The sequence below is a fragment of the Mesoplodon densirostris genome, chromosome 6 (genome assembly GCF_025265405.1).
Source record: "Mesoplodon densirostris isolate mMesDen1 chromosome 6, mMesDen1 primary haplotype, whole genome shotgun sequence".
Taxonomy (NCBI): Eukaryota; Metazoa; Chordata; class Mammalia; order Artiodactyla; family Ziphiidae; genus Mesoplodon; species Mesoplodon densirostris.
The window spans coordinates 9,290,832-9,307,543 of record NC_082666.1 but is presented as its reverse complement, the minus strand read 5'-3'; the positions used below and the strand labels follow the sequence as shown (position 1 = coordinate 9,307,543).

The 16,712-nt window shown below is 49.7% G+C and overlaps 1 protein-coding gene across 1 annotated transcript in view; it reads left to right on the top strand.

The window, feature by feature from the left end:
• Nucleotides 1-16,712, top strand: part of MVB12B (multivesicular body subunit 12B) — a 194,288-nt gene that overhangs the window by 98,462 nt on the left and 79,114 nt on the right. The window contains 1 exon segment of the mRNA XM_060100447.1: nt 9,054-9,148. Coding sequence (XP_059956430.1) covers nt 9,054-9,148 — 95 coding nt within the window.

Below are 16,712 nucleotides of genomic sequence, written 5' to 3'. Positions count from 1 at the left end.
TATATCGATTTTTTTTTTTCTGGAAGAGTTTTGGTTTTTTTGTGTCTTATTTAAGAAGTCTTTGACAAACCTAAGGTCACAAAGATTTTCTCTTGTCTTTTCTCTGAGAAGAGGCCATGCTATGCCTGGTCAATCAAGATGTGTTTAAATAAAAAGTATCAAACCCCAGGGCCTGGACTTAACAATTTACCCTTTCCTTTTCCTCTTTTCTAGAATAGTTCTGTGAATCTCTTGGGTTATTTTATATATGTAGTTGGTGTGAGGTAAGCGTCAAGGTTCTCTTTTTTGTGTGTGGCTATCCAGTTGTTCTAGCACCATTTGTTGAAAGGATTACTGTTTCCCAGTTTAATTGTCTTGGCACCTTTGTTGAAAATCAATTGATCATACATGTGTGAGTCTATTTTTGGACTGTCTGTTCTATTGATCTATATGTCTGTGTTTATGCCAGTACCACACTGTCTTGATTACTGTAGCTTTACACTAAGTCTTGAAATTAGGTAGTCTTGAAATCAGGATTTATTTGGCTGTGAGTCTCTATTGATTTTGCTTGGAATGTTGGAAGCCCTATTGGCTTCTATATTTTGTTTGTTGTTTAGTTGGTTTTTAATCAGGCAAACTTTAAACTGTTTTTTATTGTTACTTCTCTTTTAATTGTTCTGATTTCTTTCTAACACCTAGAATATTTAGGTTGGTCTTAGTTCTCCATATTTATCATATTTTTCCTCAATATATTTTTCCTCTGTGTTCTTTCCTTCCCTGCATTCTGGAAAATAGTGGGGGGGGGGCTTATCCACGATCCTGCTGATTCAGTTTGGGGGATTTTATTTCCGCATTATTTCTAATGCAGATAGCTTTGTCTACATCCTACAGTACATTTTTTTCCCCAGAGATAATGTTCTTTTTATCTTGTTGTGTGACCTTTTTTACAGGCCCTCGTGAGGATATATATTTCTAGACTGGGTGTTGGCCAAAGGGCAGGTTGTGTGAGTTGCTCCTTCCCCCACCCCTCTCCCTTGGGCGCTCATTGTTTGGTGGTGATCTCCTGAACCATCATTACCTTTCTCTGTTCGCATTAGTTTTTGTAGACCCTTGGTGACTGGAGTCTGGCTAGAGCCACGTCCGGCCCTACAAGTCATATAGTCGTGATGTCTTTTTAGGACATGTATCATTTCATCCTCCTAGTTTGAATTTTTTTCAGTCTTTTAAATATTTTCAGCTAATGATTCTTTATACCAGTGAAAGTGAGTAAACAAATGTTATTTCTCATTATTTAGGTGATATACTGTTTAAATATCTAGAGTAGTCTGTCATTCTGACTCAGAGGGGCCTTGTGTCTAAGGAACATCCTGACCCAGAGGTAGCACAACCACACACCTGCCTCCACAGAGTTACATTTAACACATTGTCCTAGAAGAGTGGCTTTCAAACTTTTGGGTCTAGGACTTTAATAGTCTTAAAAATTGAGGATTCCATCCTGCTGGAGAAAAAAAAAATGAGGATTCAAAAGAGCTTTTGTTGATGTGGATTATGTTTATCTATATTTACCTTATTAAAAATTAAAACTGAGAAAAATGTAAAAGAGTGATGACATCCTCATAAGCTTCTGGAAGTTTTTTCTGTCTGCTCGTGAGAGGATGAGAGGGAAAAAGGCAAGTGATGTCTTAGTGTTATTATGAAAGTAGTGGTGACCTCGCGGTCTCCCCGAGAGAGTCTGAGGAACCCCTGGAGGTCCCTGGAGCACACATGGGAACCTGCTGCCGCACGCAGAAGGTGGTTTTGATATAGCCAGAAAACAGAATGGGAATTGTGATTTAACACCACAAAATCTGTTGGTTGCAAGTGTGTGTGTTTGTGTGTGTGTGTGTGCGTGTGCACGCACAGGGGGTGGAAGATAGAAGTGACATCTGTCTCTAACCATGAGTCCACCGCTGCCGTACCAGCCACGGGCCCCTCAGCGCTGCCCTCCAACAGTTTGAGAGGAGAGCCGGCATTGCGGCTGCCTGGGCAGAGCCATCTTCATTACATGTGGCCACTGGGTTCGGAAGATTAATGGTAACATTTTAAAAATTCACACAGACCTGGAATCAGCACTAGAAAATACAGATTTAAATTAACAAGGAAAAAGCAGAATCCCATCAAGGAAATAAATCGTGCTGGCAACTATTGTCACATAATAAAATGTATTCTATAACTGAAGGGCTTTTATATGGAGCTGTCTGCAGCTTAGTGGCCATGTTAATTGAATAAGGTGCCAAAGACTGACTTGGGGGAAAAAAACAGAATTTCCCTCAGCCTCTGTTTAGCCGGAGCTGTGGTTGGCAGCACGTGCGACGCTGACCTATTTATTACAGAACAGCCAGCGCCCGTGCAGAGAGACGTGATGGCTTGCAGGGTATGTCCTGTCTTCTCTGGGCCATTCTGGGGGTGGGGGACAGGGAGGAAAGCTTGGTAAAGCTCCCCTAGGATTCAGGGGCTGTCCTAGTTGGAATTCTCTGGTTACCAAACAGATTTTGGAATCATGATCCATCATTTGAGTCAAGTGGCAAAAATTGCTGGCGTCTAACGGTCAGTCCCCTGTTCCAGTGGTCCAAGACCTACTGGGGATGGTCCCAGAGGGTCTTCATCTCTAGGTGCCACCCCAGGTAGAGCCAGTTTCCTGAGTTCTTGGGTTTACTTCTCCTTGGCCTGCTGGTGATCTTTATGAACTCTCTTAAAATCTAAAGTACACTCTTCTAGATCAACAGAGTGATCTAGAGGGATCATAGAGTGATCAACAACTTTGGGGCCCATTGAAATGACTCCACTGAAATTGCTGTCTGGGGGGGGTCCCAGCCAGCGTCATGGTCATGGACTTCATCTCAGCTTTGTGTGACGCCGTCTCAGCTTTGTTTGATACTCGTTCTTGTAACTCCCCTGGCTTAGGTGCTTCAGAAGAGCTGAGTGTTTAGTGCCCATGTTCTACTGAAGTGCCTGCTTCTTCTTTCTTTCCTCTTCCAGCAACCCCCAGTGCCATGAGTGGGGCATCCCTTTAATCTTATTAGATCATCAGGTTATGGGCAATAAGCCAAAGAGTGTTGGATTAACTGATTATAATTCCAAGTGTAAAAATAAGGGTTTTATATTTTTTCTCAATAGGCGCTATGGTAATGGGCATGGGTTCAGGCTATTAAGTAGTCTCTAAAATATTTTAAATGAGTGTAAAATATTTTATCAGATGGCTGTACTGTAATTTTTTAAGCGGTCCGCTATTATTTGATATTTAATTTGATTTCATTTTTTGGCTTTATAAGCAGTGCCATGACGAAGGTAATTCCTGTAAGTTTCCCCAAATGATCTCTAATTGCAGGTCAGAACTGGATTCATTGGTTCATTCAACAGCATTAGGTCATCTCCTAGGGTTCTCCCTAATAATTTTTAAGTGCCCACTGTGTGCAGGGCACTGTTGTAGGCGCTAAGGATACGGTGGAAAGAGAAAGTGTCACGGAGATCGTGTCCTGGTGACACATATAAACAAATCGACAGTCCTGCTAAGCGGGAAGGGCTCAGCAGAAAGGGAAGTGAGTGTCGAGGGGGGGCGCCTCCGGAGAGAGGCGGGGTGCTTCCCCAGGGGTGCCTGAGGGAAGCAGGAACAGCAAGTGCAGAGGCCCCAGAGAGGGAATGCGAGTGAGGGAAGGAGGGGACCAGAAGCAGCTGGTGAGGTTGGAGGGTGTGAGTGCAGGGACCACAGACAAGCCCAGGTCAGAGAGGAGGGATGGGCCAGAACTGGCAGGACCGGTTTCATTCTAATGCAGAGGGAAGGCACAGGCGTTTCATAGTGGTCCTGTACTGAGGCCCTCGGGAGGGAGCGGGGCTTAAGACAGTGCCAGGGAGGGCAGAACAGGAATCGTACTGCCCCGTGCTTGGCACGTCCTGGCGCTGTGCTGTCGGCTCTGCCTGCGTCTGTGCACTGGGAGGTAACACCCCCTTGCTGGAGGGCACCCAGCCCCTGCTGGTGGCACTGGGATTTGAACCTACGTCGGGTGGACTCTGGGCTCGGAACTCTTCACCACTACACCAGCACTGCCTCCATTGGGTGTCCAAATCTGCTTTTCCCTTTTCCCATGTTAGAGGGAATGTGACCTGTGAGGGTCACTGAGCTGGTAAGTGGCAGACAGGTTGGGTCCCTGGCATCATCGGTTTCCCCGGGCATCTCAGGGTGGACCCCAGATTCCTGGTTGAGTGATCTCACTCTGTGTACCTGATGGTAAAGATGATCCATCAGGGCAACTTTAAGATGATGATGGTAACCTCCAGAGGACACGTGGACCGACCTGTTCATGAATTCTAGCTCGCTTCTGTCAGCTTCGTCTCAGAGGGCCTCAGTTTCCTGTTCTGTTAACTGAAAGTGATTGTTCCTGCCTAAAAAGGTTGCTGAGAGGATTAGGCAAGGTGACACCCGTGAAGGCACCCAGCCCAGCACCTGGCAGGTGGGTCCCCACCAGATGCCGAGGAATTAGAATCTCATTTCGCTCTGAGGCTCGGCTGACTGCAGGGCCGTTCCTGTGCGTCCTCACTTTCAGGCTGATAGGAGGTTGTTGAGCGCCCCTGGGCCACTTCTCCTTCAGCAGGGGACTTTTTTGTTTGATTTAACTACAGGTGATCTGTCTCCTAGGCCCAAACTGTCCACTCTCATTAACGGGAGGCCTCGGTGTGCCTTTTCGTTCTCCTGTCCCCACGTCCCTTCCTCCCTATGTCCAGGAACAATAGAAGTGAAAATGCAAAAGCAGCAGCTATTTGTGGTGCAGGGACCCCTCTTCCTACGGCCATCTCTGGCTGGGGGCCGTCCCACCCTCTGGTCTTAATGCTTCCCCGTCCCCCTCACTGTCAGCCACCAGAGCTGGAGTTTTGGGTAACCTGATTTCAATTTGATTGATTCCTGTTGAGCAATTGGTCTGTAAAAGAGTCAGGTCTGCAACTTGAAATCTTTTTTCGCTGTGGTCTCTCCCGTTGCGGAGCACAGGCTCTGGACGCGCAGGCTCAGCGGCCATGGCTCACGGTCCCAGCCGCTCCACGGCATGTGGGATCTTCCCGGACCAGGGCACGAACCCGTGTCCCCTGTATCGGCAGGTGGACTCTCAACCACTGCGCCACCAGGGAAGCCCTTGAAATCTCTTTTAATTTCCCACTTACCGCATCAGCCCCACATTGTCTATCGTATGTGATCAGAAACTTTTTCGTTTTTTTCCCTTGTAAATTCCTGGTTGCTGCCACCACTGACTTCTTAACGTCGTACCTGTTTTCCTCTGTCGCAGAGGGGAGTGGGATGTGTGGTGTCATGGGTCTCCCAGAGACCCCCTGAGTCTAACTCAGCAAACACACAGGCGAAAGTGCAATAGTACAGGCAACAGCAGTTCATGTCCAAAAAGATCCAGGGGTTTTAATGCCGTAGGTTCAACACTCGATTTGTTCAACGGCCATTTGTTCAATGATTGTCTACTCTGGGGAAGAAATTGTCCTAGAAAATGGGGCACCAACTTGATCTGATCTGGTCCTGCTCTTGAGAAGGTGTCTTGGGATAACTGGAGTGAGAGAGGACGCACAGACACCCAGTCTAGCCTGGGACAAGCCCAGCAAGGGTTTTACCAAAGGAGGATGCTTAGGTGGAGTCTTGAAGGACGAAGGGGAGTTTGAAGAGGAGGTAAAAGGAGGAAATGGGGATTCTAGGAGGAGGGAGTGGGGTGGCTGAAGAATCAGGCTGAGGCAGGAAAAAAACGTGGCAGATGCAGAGATGTACAGGACTTTCACTCTTCCTGGTGGAGGGAGGGGTCAGCAGTGACCAGAGAGTCTGGAGAGGCGGGCTGGTGTGTGAGGACGGCTAAAACCAGGGTACAGATGTGGGTTAAGTTGCGCAGGGAAAGTGTGTGGAGTGAGAGAACACACTAAACCAGAACCCTTGCCAACAGCAACCCTCACAAGGTTGGAGGAGGAGCCAGGAGGGGCTGCTGTGAGACAGAAGGAACTAGGCCAGGGGAGGAGGAGTTGCAGAGTGGGGTCAGCCAGGCAAAACCTGTTGCCCCAGAGAGGCAGGCAGCTTCGGCCAGGAAGTCCATGTGGACAGGGCAGCTGAGGAACCGGGCAGCTTGATTCTCTAGCGTACACTTCTTAAGTCCCGTGGGCCATGGAATTACCCCAAAACTGTTCACTTAGAGGGTCACAGCAGGTGATACTGACGGGAATTGTTGTCTGCACGCAGTAGGTGCTGCATAATTGCTTGCAGTTCCATGACAGTCCTCATCGTGATTGGCTGCTCTGTTCCCATCTACCGTGGCATCTCAGTTTTTTCCCTCACTTTCCCGCAAGCAGGTCATCTTTTAAAATTGTAAATTGGATCTCATCACTTCTCTGCTTAAAAACCCTTCAGGATAAAGTCAGAGCTTGTGTGGGGTCTTGGGTGCCGTGGCCCCCGAAGCTTTCTTCAGCCTGGTCCCCTACCCTGTCCCTAGCCTTCAGGCCCTGACCACCCCGGCCTCCTTCCAGGTCCCCCCCTCAGCCAGACCTCCTGCTGCTTAGGAGATGCCCCAGAGCCCCTCCCTGCCTCACCCCGCCAACCCTGCCCATCCCCAGTTCCCCACAGGAATAGCACTTCCTCGGGGGAGTGCGGAGAGTCTTCCTGCTTGCCCTGCGTCAGCCGCTGCTCCTGTAACTTCGTGGACGTGTTTGCGTCCCCTGCTGCAGGGTGAGCTCTGCAAAAGCAGGGATCCTGCCTGTCCTGCCACCCCAAGTCCCCCCCTCCCCCACCCATCTGGGTTGATGTGGGCCACGGCTTGCTCAGCCACCTCTGACAGCCGAATGGCTGGGCTGACCCTGTCTTCTCATCCAAGGAGGAGGCCCTCTGTGCAGTCACCCAGGTGCACCTGTCGTCCGAGGTTCAGCCAACACGCCACCTCCTCTGTGAGCTTCCTGGAGTGGCTACTGCACCGTGCAGATGTTCCGTGTCCTTAGTTAGACGGGATGCACCTTCTTAGGGCTCTCGGGGCACAGCAGTCTCGGGGTGTGGGTTCTTTCCCGGCTCCTGGAAAAGCCCTTGGTGTACAGTGGGTGCAGTGCCGACACCTGCCCCCGGCCAGCTTCTTGGGTGTGCTGCCAGTGCATCGCACAGAGCCCCACGCTCAGGAGGGCCCCACACTTGGTTTAACACTCCACCTCCGCTGTCGCCGTCTTGAAATTCTTAATGATATTTGACAGGTCCCCCCATGGTTTTGCACCGGGCCCTGTACCTGCCTTGTGGAGGTGATGTGCGGGGCCACGAGAGAACCCTGGGATCTGTAGACCCCGGGGCCCAGCTCAGGGCGAGCCCTCTCTGCAGGGTCGCCTTGTCACCATCTGAGCTCTGCTCACCCACAACCACAGTCAGTAACTCATTCTTCTGTTTGCTCAGCTTCATTGACTAAGTGCTGTGGTCAGAGGCATCGATCAACTGCGTAAAATCCCTCTGCAGCTGCTTCTCTCCCTCCCAGGGTTCCCGAATGCGGCCTGTCTTCAGAGGCACTGCCAGGGCTTGTCAGAGAGATTTCTGGGCTGCACCCAAGGCCCACTGAACCAGACTCCCCGGAGCCAGGACTGTGAATCTGTATGGTTAGCAGTAGTGCCTGCATCTGTGCTGTGACGCACGGAACCGAGTGTGAGAACCGTCGTCCAAGCGGATGAGCCCTTGGTGTGGCGTTTGGTGTCCTCTCAGTCTGGCCCCGGCTTTGTCTCCCACAGGCAGCCTAACCCTGCAGCAGAGTCAGCTCTCCCTGACTGCCATCCCTCCTCTGAGGCGGTGTCCCCGGAAGCCCCACCCGCCTGCTTTCGTGCTCACTCAGCACGTGGTTTTTATTCTCCTCCGAGCACGTGTCCTGTTGCACAGTGGCTTGTTCCTGCCCGGTTGTCCCCCCAGCCTGAGAGCTCCTTGCAGGGGGTAGCTCACGTCTGCATCCTCAGTTCATCAGGATTGAGCCGTGGACACAGGACTCGCGCTCAGCAAGGCCCCACTCCCTGGTCCAGCCGGCCAGCCGGTGGCACAGATGTTTGCTCCTCCGGGGTCTGTGGGAACAGGCCCTGCCCAGAGTCATTCTGGGAGGTCACGCGTTTGTTGTGTGGAAAGGGCAGCTTGTAGAATGTAAGCTTTCTTTATGTGATCATTACCCACCCCTCTTCCATTTTAGAAATGACCGTGTGTGACCAGAGCTACTTCAAACCAACCCCCAGTCACACCATGAAGAAGTAATTGTGTTGCTTTTGTCCCCCAGACCTGTTGGGTTTTAAATGGTTTTCCTATTATTGTAACCTTTCTTCTCGGCATTCGCTAAAGGCAGCTAATGACCACAACAAGTGGATTATGTGTTTTGATCGAATACCTGCTTAAGTGCGGGCATCGTGAGCCTTAATGGCCAACACCTGCACCATAAAAGACGCGCTGGGTTGATGGAAGGTACTTTCTGAGCACCTACTGTGTGCTCCCACCTGAGGGGGACATGTGGACACAGCAGTTCAGGGGAACGTGCCATGTGGTTCTCAGTGGGCATTTGTTTGCTGGACACACGTAGTAATAACACCTGACACCTTCATTCACAAAGTGCTTCCTGGGCTGTGACCCTCCACAGCCCCGCGGGACAGGCGTGGAAGCCACTGGATGGGTAATGGGACCGAGACGACAGGACAAACCAAGTCCTGTGCTCAGAGCTGAGCATCCTGGTCCCACTGGTGCACTTTGCCCAGTGGGTAGAGATCAGGATTAAATCACCCACTTCCTCAGGGCACCTGCCACATCACTTAAGGCTGGGGAAACCCTTTCTTCCTCTTGGATGTCCTTCCCTGTATGGAAGAAAGTGGCCACGGATGTCTGGAAACTTCTGAGTTCCTAGGGGGACTCGAGCTGGTGGGGCAGCTCAAGTCCTGCTTGAGAAGGCGGAGGTCCCCAGGACTGCCCGCTTCCCGGGCTCTGTGGGCTGTCGGTGGCGCCTGTGCTTTCTGAGCCTTGGGGACTGCTCCATGCACCCTGTAACCTCCTTTTTCTCCTCTGTCTTTCTCAGGCACATCTCTCTCACGCTCCCTGCTACCTTCCGAGGCAGGAACAGCACTCGGGCTGACTATGAGTACCAGCACTCCAATCTGTATGCCATATCAGGTACGTGGGACCACTGCGAAGGGCCGGCTAGCGCGTCTGTGTCCCAGGCACCGCCTCCCTCTACGTGTTTCCTGGCTGCTAATGGCATCTGTGTGTCTTACCTCTCTTTTTACCCCTGCAGGGGGCCTGTTCCCTGCAGGGACCAGGCCTTCCCTTTCCTCTGTGTCACCGTAGCGCTTAGTGAAGGGCCAGATACTCAGCATGTTTTGAAACTAATGATGAAAAACAATGCGTGGATTTCACAAGCTTGAAGGGAGGTTTCCAGAGAATAGTCACCACATCGCTCACCTGCCAGATCCAGGGCAGGTTCCCTGCGGGGACTGGGGACCCCGCACACCTGAGGCCTGGTGCCGCCTGCCCTCCGTGTCCACGCCTGTCCTCATCTCTCATTTCTCAAAGCCAGGTCTGTGACCAGCGGGTGCGCTGGCGTCTCCCCCACTCCCAGCCCCATCGTATGAGTCTGTGATTTCTGAACTTGGCCTTGAAATGGATAGTGTTACCTTGGCAGGAACTTCGTCAGTCCTGGTTTCCTTTTTCAAAAAACTCACAAGCCTTATTACAGAATTGAGATTCATTAGGTGCCTGGCAGGGCAGGTGACTTGCTAAGAACTGAGGAGACCCACAAACTTGACTCTGATTATACAGGGCCTCCAGTTGGGGGGCGTTTGTATATAAGGGGGAAATGGCAAATCGGTGCCACTTAGCAGCACATACCCTTAATGGTGAGTGACGTTTTGAACACGGGAACATGGCATTCATTCATGTACCATAATGAATCGGTTATTTGAAAGGTAATCTTTTTTCTAAAAATTGCAACTTCAGGTTACTAAATAGATGAAATAGAACAATGGTATAATTCGTGTCAGTATTAGTTTTTCTTGTTATGATCACTCCCTAATAGGTTTGGAAGTATAAGCAAAGGCCAGTTGTTCCGTTTCTGGGTGGCGCTCCTGCTGGGGAAGGGGAAGGGGAACGACAGGGATGTTCTCGAAGCCCGCACCCTGGCTTTTCTGCAGGAGCCAAGCTCCCCAGGGCAGCGGGAACGTGTTGTCTAAGGGAAGCATCTCCAGGGAGAATTTCTTTTGTGCTCTGGCTATTTCAGCAGAGTCGACAAGGAGCATAACAAGTGTGGAAAGATGACCTATTTTGTAGAAAAGCTGAATATTTCCCCAGATGCCTAGTGGCAGAGTGGTGCAAAATAGGTCTGTGAAATCCAGCAGGGCGGCCCCGTTCGGAATGCACATAAGGAAAGCTCAGTCAAAGCAGATGACTTTTTTCCCCTCCAGCTCGCAAATCTTTTTCCAGCCACGGGGTTCGGCTGCCCCCACTTTACCTGAATTCTCTGATGGCTTTCCCAGCTGTTGACGTTTCTGCAGAGAAGGGCCCGCAGAGTGAAATCTCCTCTGGTTTGGCAGGAATGTTCCTGTCTGCCTCTGGGCCACTGCTTCCTCGCCCCGCGGCTTTGATGAGGTGTTGTCTGGGTTCAGTTCAGCTGTTAGTTTAGCAATACCGAGGTAACAGCCTCAAGACGCAGGGGAAGCCACTCAGAAACTTCCTGTTACATTTGCGTAAGTGGCAGCCAATTGGATTTTATCTTCCAAACAGAGGTGGTTGAGGCTGTGGCCCAGGGCAGCAGGCAGCTCCGGCCTCCTGGGTGGTGGCAACACCGAATCGCCCCACCAGGGTCCAGGACCGCTTCGTTGTGACGCTGCCAGGCGCGCCCCGCGGAACCCGCAGGCTCCACAAGGCCTGCAAACTCAGCGCCGCGCAGCCGTGGTGCAGCTGGGAAGCCTGCCCAGCGGCAGTCTGCCCGCGAGCCATTCTGGCTAGAAGGGAGCAGAGACCGCCCCCCCACCCCACCCCCCGTTCCCACAGCATTTGTCACTGAGTGGCATGTCTCCGTTTGGTATTGCGAAGTTAAGGTTTCAGTGGTTCACTCCAAAAACAGTCAAGGCAACGTGTGCCCCAGCCCCCAGCCCCCAGCCCGTGCACGGAGCCCAAAGCCACGATGTCTGGCGCTCTGCTGGTAGTGGAACGAACTCACCAAACTGTTCTCCTCCCGAAGCAGCTCTGGCACGCGTTCACTGCGGCGTCAGGCGCTGAGCCTTGGGTGCGAACTCCTGGTCTGCTCGGTTCGTTCCTGAAACCGTTTGATTACTGCGCCCCTTGCTTGCGGCCCCTTCCTAAGATAAGTAGGTTTCCAAACAATGTAATTAGAAGTTTGAAGAGCAGCCCACCTTTACTTTGTACGTATGGTTATTAAAGTAATATATACTTTTAAGTGTTTTCCCAAGGGCATACCTGTTAATATCTTCCTTCTGTACCTTTCACTGAGACAGTTCATCTCTGTCCTGCCTGCAGAGGGAGAGACACTGCTCAGAGCTGCTGAGAGACCGGTGGACACAGCATGTAGCTCTGTCCCCAGCACACAGAGGTGCTCGTGAAATGGTTGTGGAAGGAAGGGGGGAGGAAGGAAAGCATTTAGCCTAGTGTCTGCCTTGCCTGGGGGTGCCCTCTGTGACCTCTGGGGCAGATGATCGTCCTGATTTGCTGCTCCAACCCTACAGTGTCTGGGCCACCATCTCTGAGCAGCCCAGCCCATCTCTGCACGGTGCTCCCGTGTTCAGCGGGGCTGTCTTACTCTATGTTCATATCCATCCAGCCGTCTGGGGTACCACGCGTCCCGTCAGCGTTGCATGCCGACTGTTCTGCGCTGTCCAGCCAGTGGGTAGTTCTCTCTTGCGCACAGAATTGGGGTGAGGAACATCGTGCTGAAATCCTGAGAAGCTTATTCCCTTCTCTGCCATCTTGTACCCTCATCAAAACGGCCATGAAGCACACCTTTGATCCTCACACTTCCTCTTCCAGGAATTTCCTCTGGACAATACAGATGTGCAAAAAAGATTTATCCACAAGGGCGAGCACTGCTGCTTTTTAAATATAATACCCAAAAACGGGGTGGGGGGGTGGATATCGTAAATGTCTAAAATAAAGGCAAGTGGTTAAATTATGAAACATCCATACGGTGGCCTTAACTTTTCAAGCATCAGAAACAGTTCTGATTTAGATAAAAACATGTGCATGAATGCTGTTAAGTGAGTCGACGTGCAGTGTGATCTCATTTTAAAAAATATATCTAGGGCTTCCCTGGTGGCGCAGTGGTTGGGAGTCCGCCTGCCAATGCAGGGGACACGGGTTCGTGCCCCGGTCCGGGAGGATCCCACATGCCGTGGAGCGGCTGGGCCCGTGAGCCATGGCCGCTGAGCCTGCGCGTCTGGAGCCTGTGCTCCGCAACAGGAGAGGCCATAACAGTGAGAGGCCCGCGTACCGCAAAAAAATAAAATAAAAATAAAAATAAATATATATATATATATATAAATAAAGGTCTGGGAAGGTACATGCCAAGGTGTTTATAGTGGTTTTCACTGGATTTTCCTGCTCTTCTTTTTGTTTCCTTGCGGTGTCTCATTTTTCTGTGATAGCACATATTGCTCTCGTAAGAAGAAGCAATATAGGACCGATGTTAACTTGTCACGCTCTGGGGAAGCCTTGCCGATTCTGGTGATCGCCGTCTTTTCTGAGTGCTCGCAAGTCTTCTGACTCATAATATGCTTTCAAATTCTAGTGGATATCACTTCCAGGCCACAGATCAATAACTATCTTACTATCCCTTTCTGAGGACATGATTTTTTCCTGTTGTTCAGTCCCCTGGAACCTCCTGTCCACTGATGTTCCTCAGAGACCACTGACTTACCTTTTGCGCCCGGTGGCCCTCCAGACACCGACTGAGCGTGAAAGCACCAGGCTGCTCCAGCCGTCTCCTCACCTTTCTTGCCCCTCAAATTCCCCATCACCCTGTTATTCACTCCTTAGGGTTTGAGGATGGTTTTCCTTGAAAGAGTACATGAAATAAAGTGGTGGGTACCTGGTTTGTCTCACTCTGTGACCTGCATATAGTAGGGTTGGTGAACCACTTTTTAAATTGTCCTTACTTGTGATAAATGGCAGCTCATGGGCTCATGCTTTCCTGGCGATGTTCTTACTGGTGTGTCTCCCTCAGTTACATGCCCTTAAGATCTTCTTCTGGGAGGACTGGCTGCAGGGCCATGTTGATTTCTCTGGATTCCATCCCAAAGCCCCAGTTCCTAGGTTTCCTTGTCAGAACTTTTAGTGGCTGTTAGTTTTGTTTTAAAGAATATCTTCTCCCTCCTGAACATCTTCTACTTTCATCCCAGATGATGGTATCTTCCCTTTCTTTTTCCTTATAATTTTTTTAGATATTTAGGTGTCTGACCGTTTGCTCATTTCTCTTCCACCTATTCCAGAAAGATTTAAGGTAGCTGCAAAAATGCATGTAACAAAGTGAAAATGGAAGGGAAAAAGTAAGAGTGAATGAAAATACAGGATAACAAAGTAGGGCGCAGCTATGGGTGAGGCTTTGCATGAAGCGGAGATTCTGGATTTGGTTCTGAGTCAACAGTTTGCTTACGGACAACCTAAAAATAAGCTGGTTGTTGGAGGAGAGCCTAACTATTCCTTTTATGAAGTTTTCTCTGTACAGAGGGCCCTGTAAGGTGCTGGGAACAGCCGCTTTTCCGTGCGTTTGGTAAGGACTGACTGTATGCCCATGTGAGGCAGATCCACTCACGTTTGAACCCCTAAAATGTTTGGAAGTTGAGTGAGACGTTTCTTAAGAAATGCTCTTGTGCTGGGCGTCATGTGCCTTAGAGGCTGGGGACCTCGGGGGACGTCAGGAAAGAGGAGGTCCCCAACGTCCTGTCCAACCTGAGGGCCACCTGTGCCGAGGGTCCCTGTAACAAGCAGCTCAGCCCAGAGGCACCAGGATTGCTTTTTCCAGCCTAGGCATGTCTTGTCAGCCACGTGGCAGGTTTTACTTAAGGAACGGGTGACAGTAGGTATGGGACACTACGCTGTAAGGGTCTTTTGTTTTTGTGGTGCTTATAAAGTGATTTATAGCGCCACGTAAAGAATTTTTACCAAAGGACTTGTTTTTCTCCGTTTTGGAAAAAATTGACACAGTCGTATAAATTAGTACAGTAAAGCAGATGCATATTAACACCAGCATGTAATAAAACCCCAAATCTCCAACTCAGCCCAAGTTTCAGGATGAGCCACATGCAGAAATGCGCTGAGGCCTCGTGGGGCAGGGAAGCATCTTTTAGCGCCTGACACCTTCATCTGTCCGTCAGCACCAGGCTGACCACGTGATTTATCTTCCACTTCATCACTTTTGAGAATGAAAGGGGCGCAGAGTTGCATCAGGACAAAGCCGGAACCTGGAACCGAGCCGGCAGACAGGGGCTGTGGTCACCTTGCCTTTAGCTTTTCTGTTTTCTTCAGGTTTTTTTTTGTTTCTGTTTTTGTTTTTGCTTTTGTTTTTTGATTGCTGGAAAAGCCAGCTTATTGCCCTGCACAGCTGTTGCCTCTTAAAAACCAGTCTCTTTTCAAGATGTTTGACATCAGGAAGCGTGTGAGAGTGGACAAGCTTGAGTCCATCGGCTGGCAGTTTAGCCACGACACTCGTGCAGAGAGAAGGAGAATTTTATCTGAAACACAGAACCCCGTACGAGCCGTGTAACTCTGACATCAGACCGGGAAAGCGCAAAGCAATTAAAAATAATTAATGATTTCTGAATATCAGCCTTCTCCATGCAGTTTTAATCTAGTCCTCATTTAAATTGGAAGATGGACATTTAATTATCAGTATTATGAAATTCATGATTTATATATTTCATCCAACTGGATAAAATTTCTGCCATCAGCTCTTCATCTTATTATGAAAGAAAATCTGTATATTTCACAGTGTGATCATTTAAAAACTCATCTGCAGCATACCAAACAACTGCAAACATATTTTCCTTTCATTTCTGGTGATTACATCATTTCTATCTTTTAATTAGGAAAAAAAAATCTCGCCTGGAATATCGGAAATAAACTTAATACTGTAATGATCATAAAGCACTGCCGGGTCAGAAAATGAAGACCAAAGGACTAAAACAATAGGGTGTGTGAGAAATGCTGTTCTTTTCTGTGTAAGGTGTTCTAACAGACAGCTGCTCCACATGTCACATTTATGCTGCAGAGTTTGCGTGTGGGGTGTGTGAGTGTGTGTGTGTTTCTCCTTTTCCCATGCATGTGGGTGAGTGTCAGCCTGCGATTGGGTTGACAACCTCAAAGGAAGGAAAGGGCCGCCAGCTTCTAGTGGGAGCCCCGGAGTAATGTGAATCGCCCTCTGCATTCGCAGGTACCCCTGTGGCCTCTGTCATTAATGGACATGTTCACGCAGCTTTTGTGGCCTTGAACTTCAGACCCCTGCTTTCCTTTATCCTCCGATGAGGATTTTCAGGCTCACCTAGGACTGGTTGGAGAGGTGGGGGGTGAGCACGTGGGAGGGTGGGAGGGATCCGAGGGAGGAACATCAGTTTGATGCAGCCCCAGATTATAGCATATGGGGAAAATTCCTCAATGAAGTGAAAAAATATTTATAATAACGGTGCTCAAATCAAGGAGGAAAGAAGTCATTTTAAAAGACATATAAATTTTTATCATCCCCTCTAACAGCCATTGCATCCCTTGTCTATCCATCTATTCCTGCCCTGACAACAAAGGAAAATAGAATAAGAAAAAGCAGAAATGAATGGGAGTGGGTGGGCACTTTACTGCATAGTGTATCTGTACATCCTGACGTAAAGGTGCGGGTGACAGGTGGCCAGGTTTGCTCTGTACACAACCATGTGTGTGCTGTCAGGCGCTCACACGCTGCCTTGTTTCGATTGATGAATTGCCTGCTTTCTTGATTAAACCTTCCGTCACTTAAGAAACAAAAAGCCTGTGTTTAGATGGCAGAGTGGGACACGTCAAAAAAATCTGTCTCCTTTACCTTTGTGCAGATGTTGGGCACAGACTGTAACATGTATTATTAAAATGAATGTGGCATTTGCTGTGCATTATTCCTTTCCTGAGAGAAAGGACTGTAAATTATATGCTAATAATAAGCTTTAACCCTTTCGAAATGCAAAAGATTTAAGAGTGCAAATATTCACGTAGGCCTGGCTAATTGGACATGCTTTCATACAGCCACCGTGGTCACTGAAGTCAATGAACGAACGGTGTGTGCGGGCGGACACGCAGGGCACTTGGGAACTCGAGGTGCTCCGCTCTGCAAGTGCCTCTGCTAGGATTTTGTGGAGAGAGACCCTGAAAGCCCTTGGCTGGGCTCTGGGTCATCTTACGACAGATGAGGTCCAGAGCCATGTCCAGTTCCCCCGGCGCATCTTCTGGACCTGAGCATCAGGCGTGGTCCTCTGGTGTTCTCCTGTGTCCCCGCTTACGGGGCTGGCTGGGCTCGGGCCCGGCAGGTACCTGGTGTTGGTGCCTCGCACTTCCTGGACCTGGCTTATCAGTCCTCAGTCCAGTTGCCCAAGTGGCAGACTCATGTCCCCAAAGCACAGCCTCTCAGATCAGACCTTGCGTTCTTTCATACCTCACCTGCCCGGCGTTGGGGCTGTCGGTGGCCAGTCTCCACCTGTCCTCTGTGCCCAGC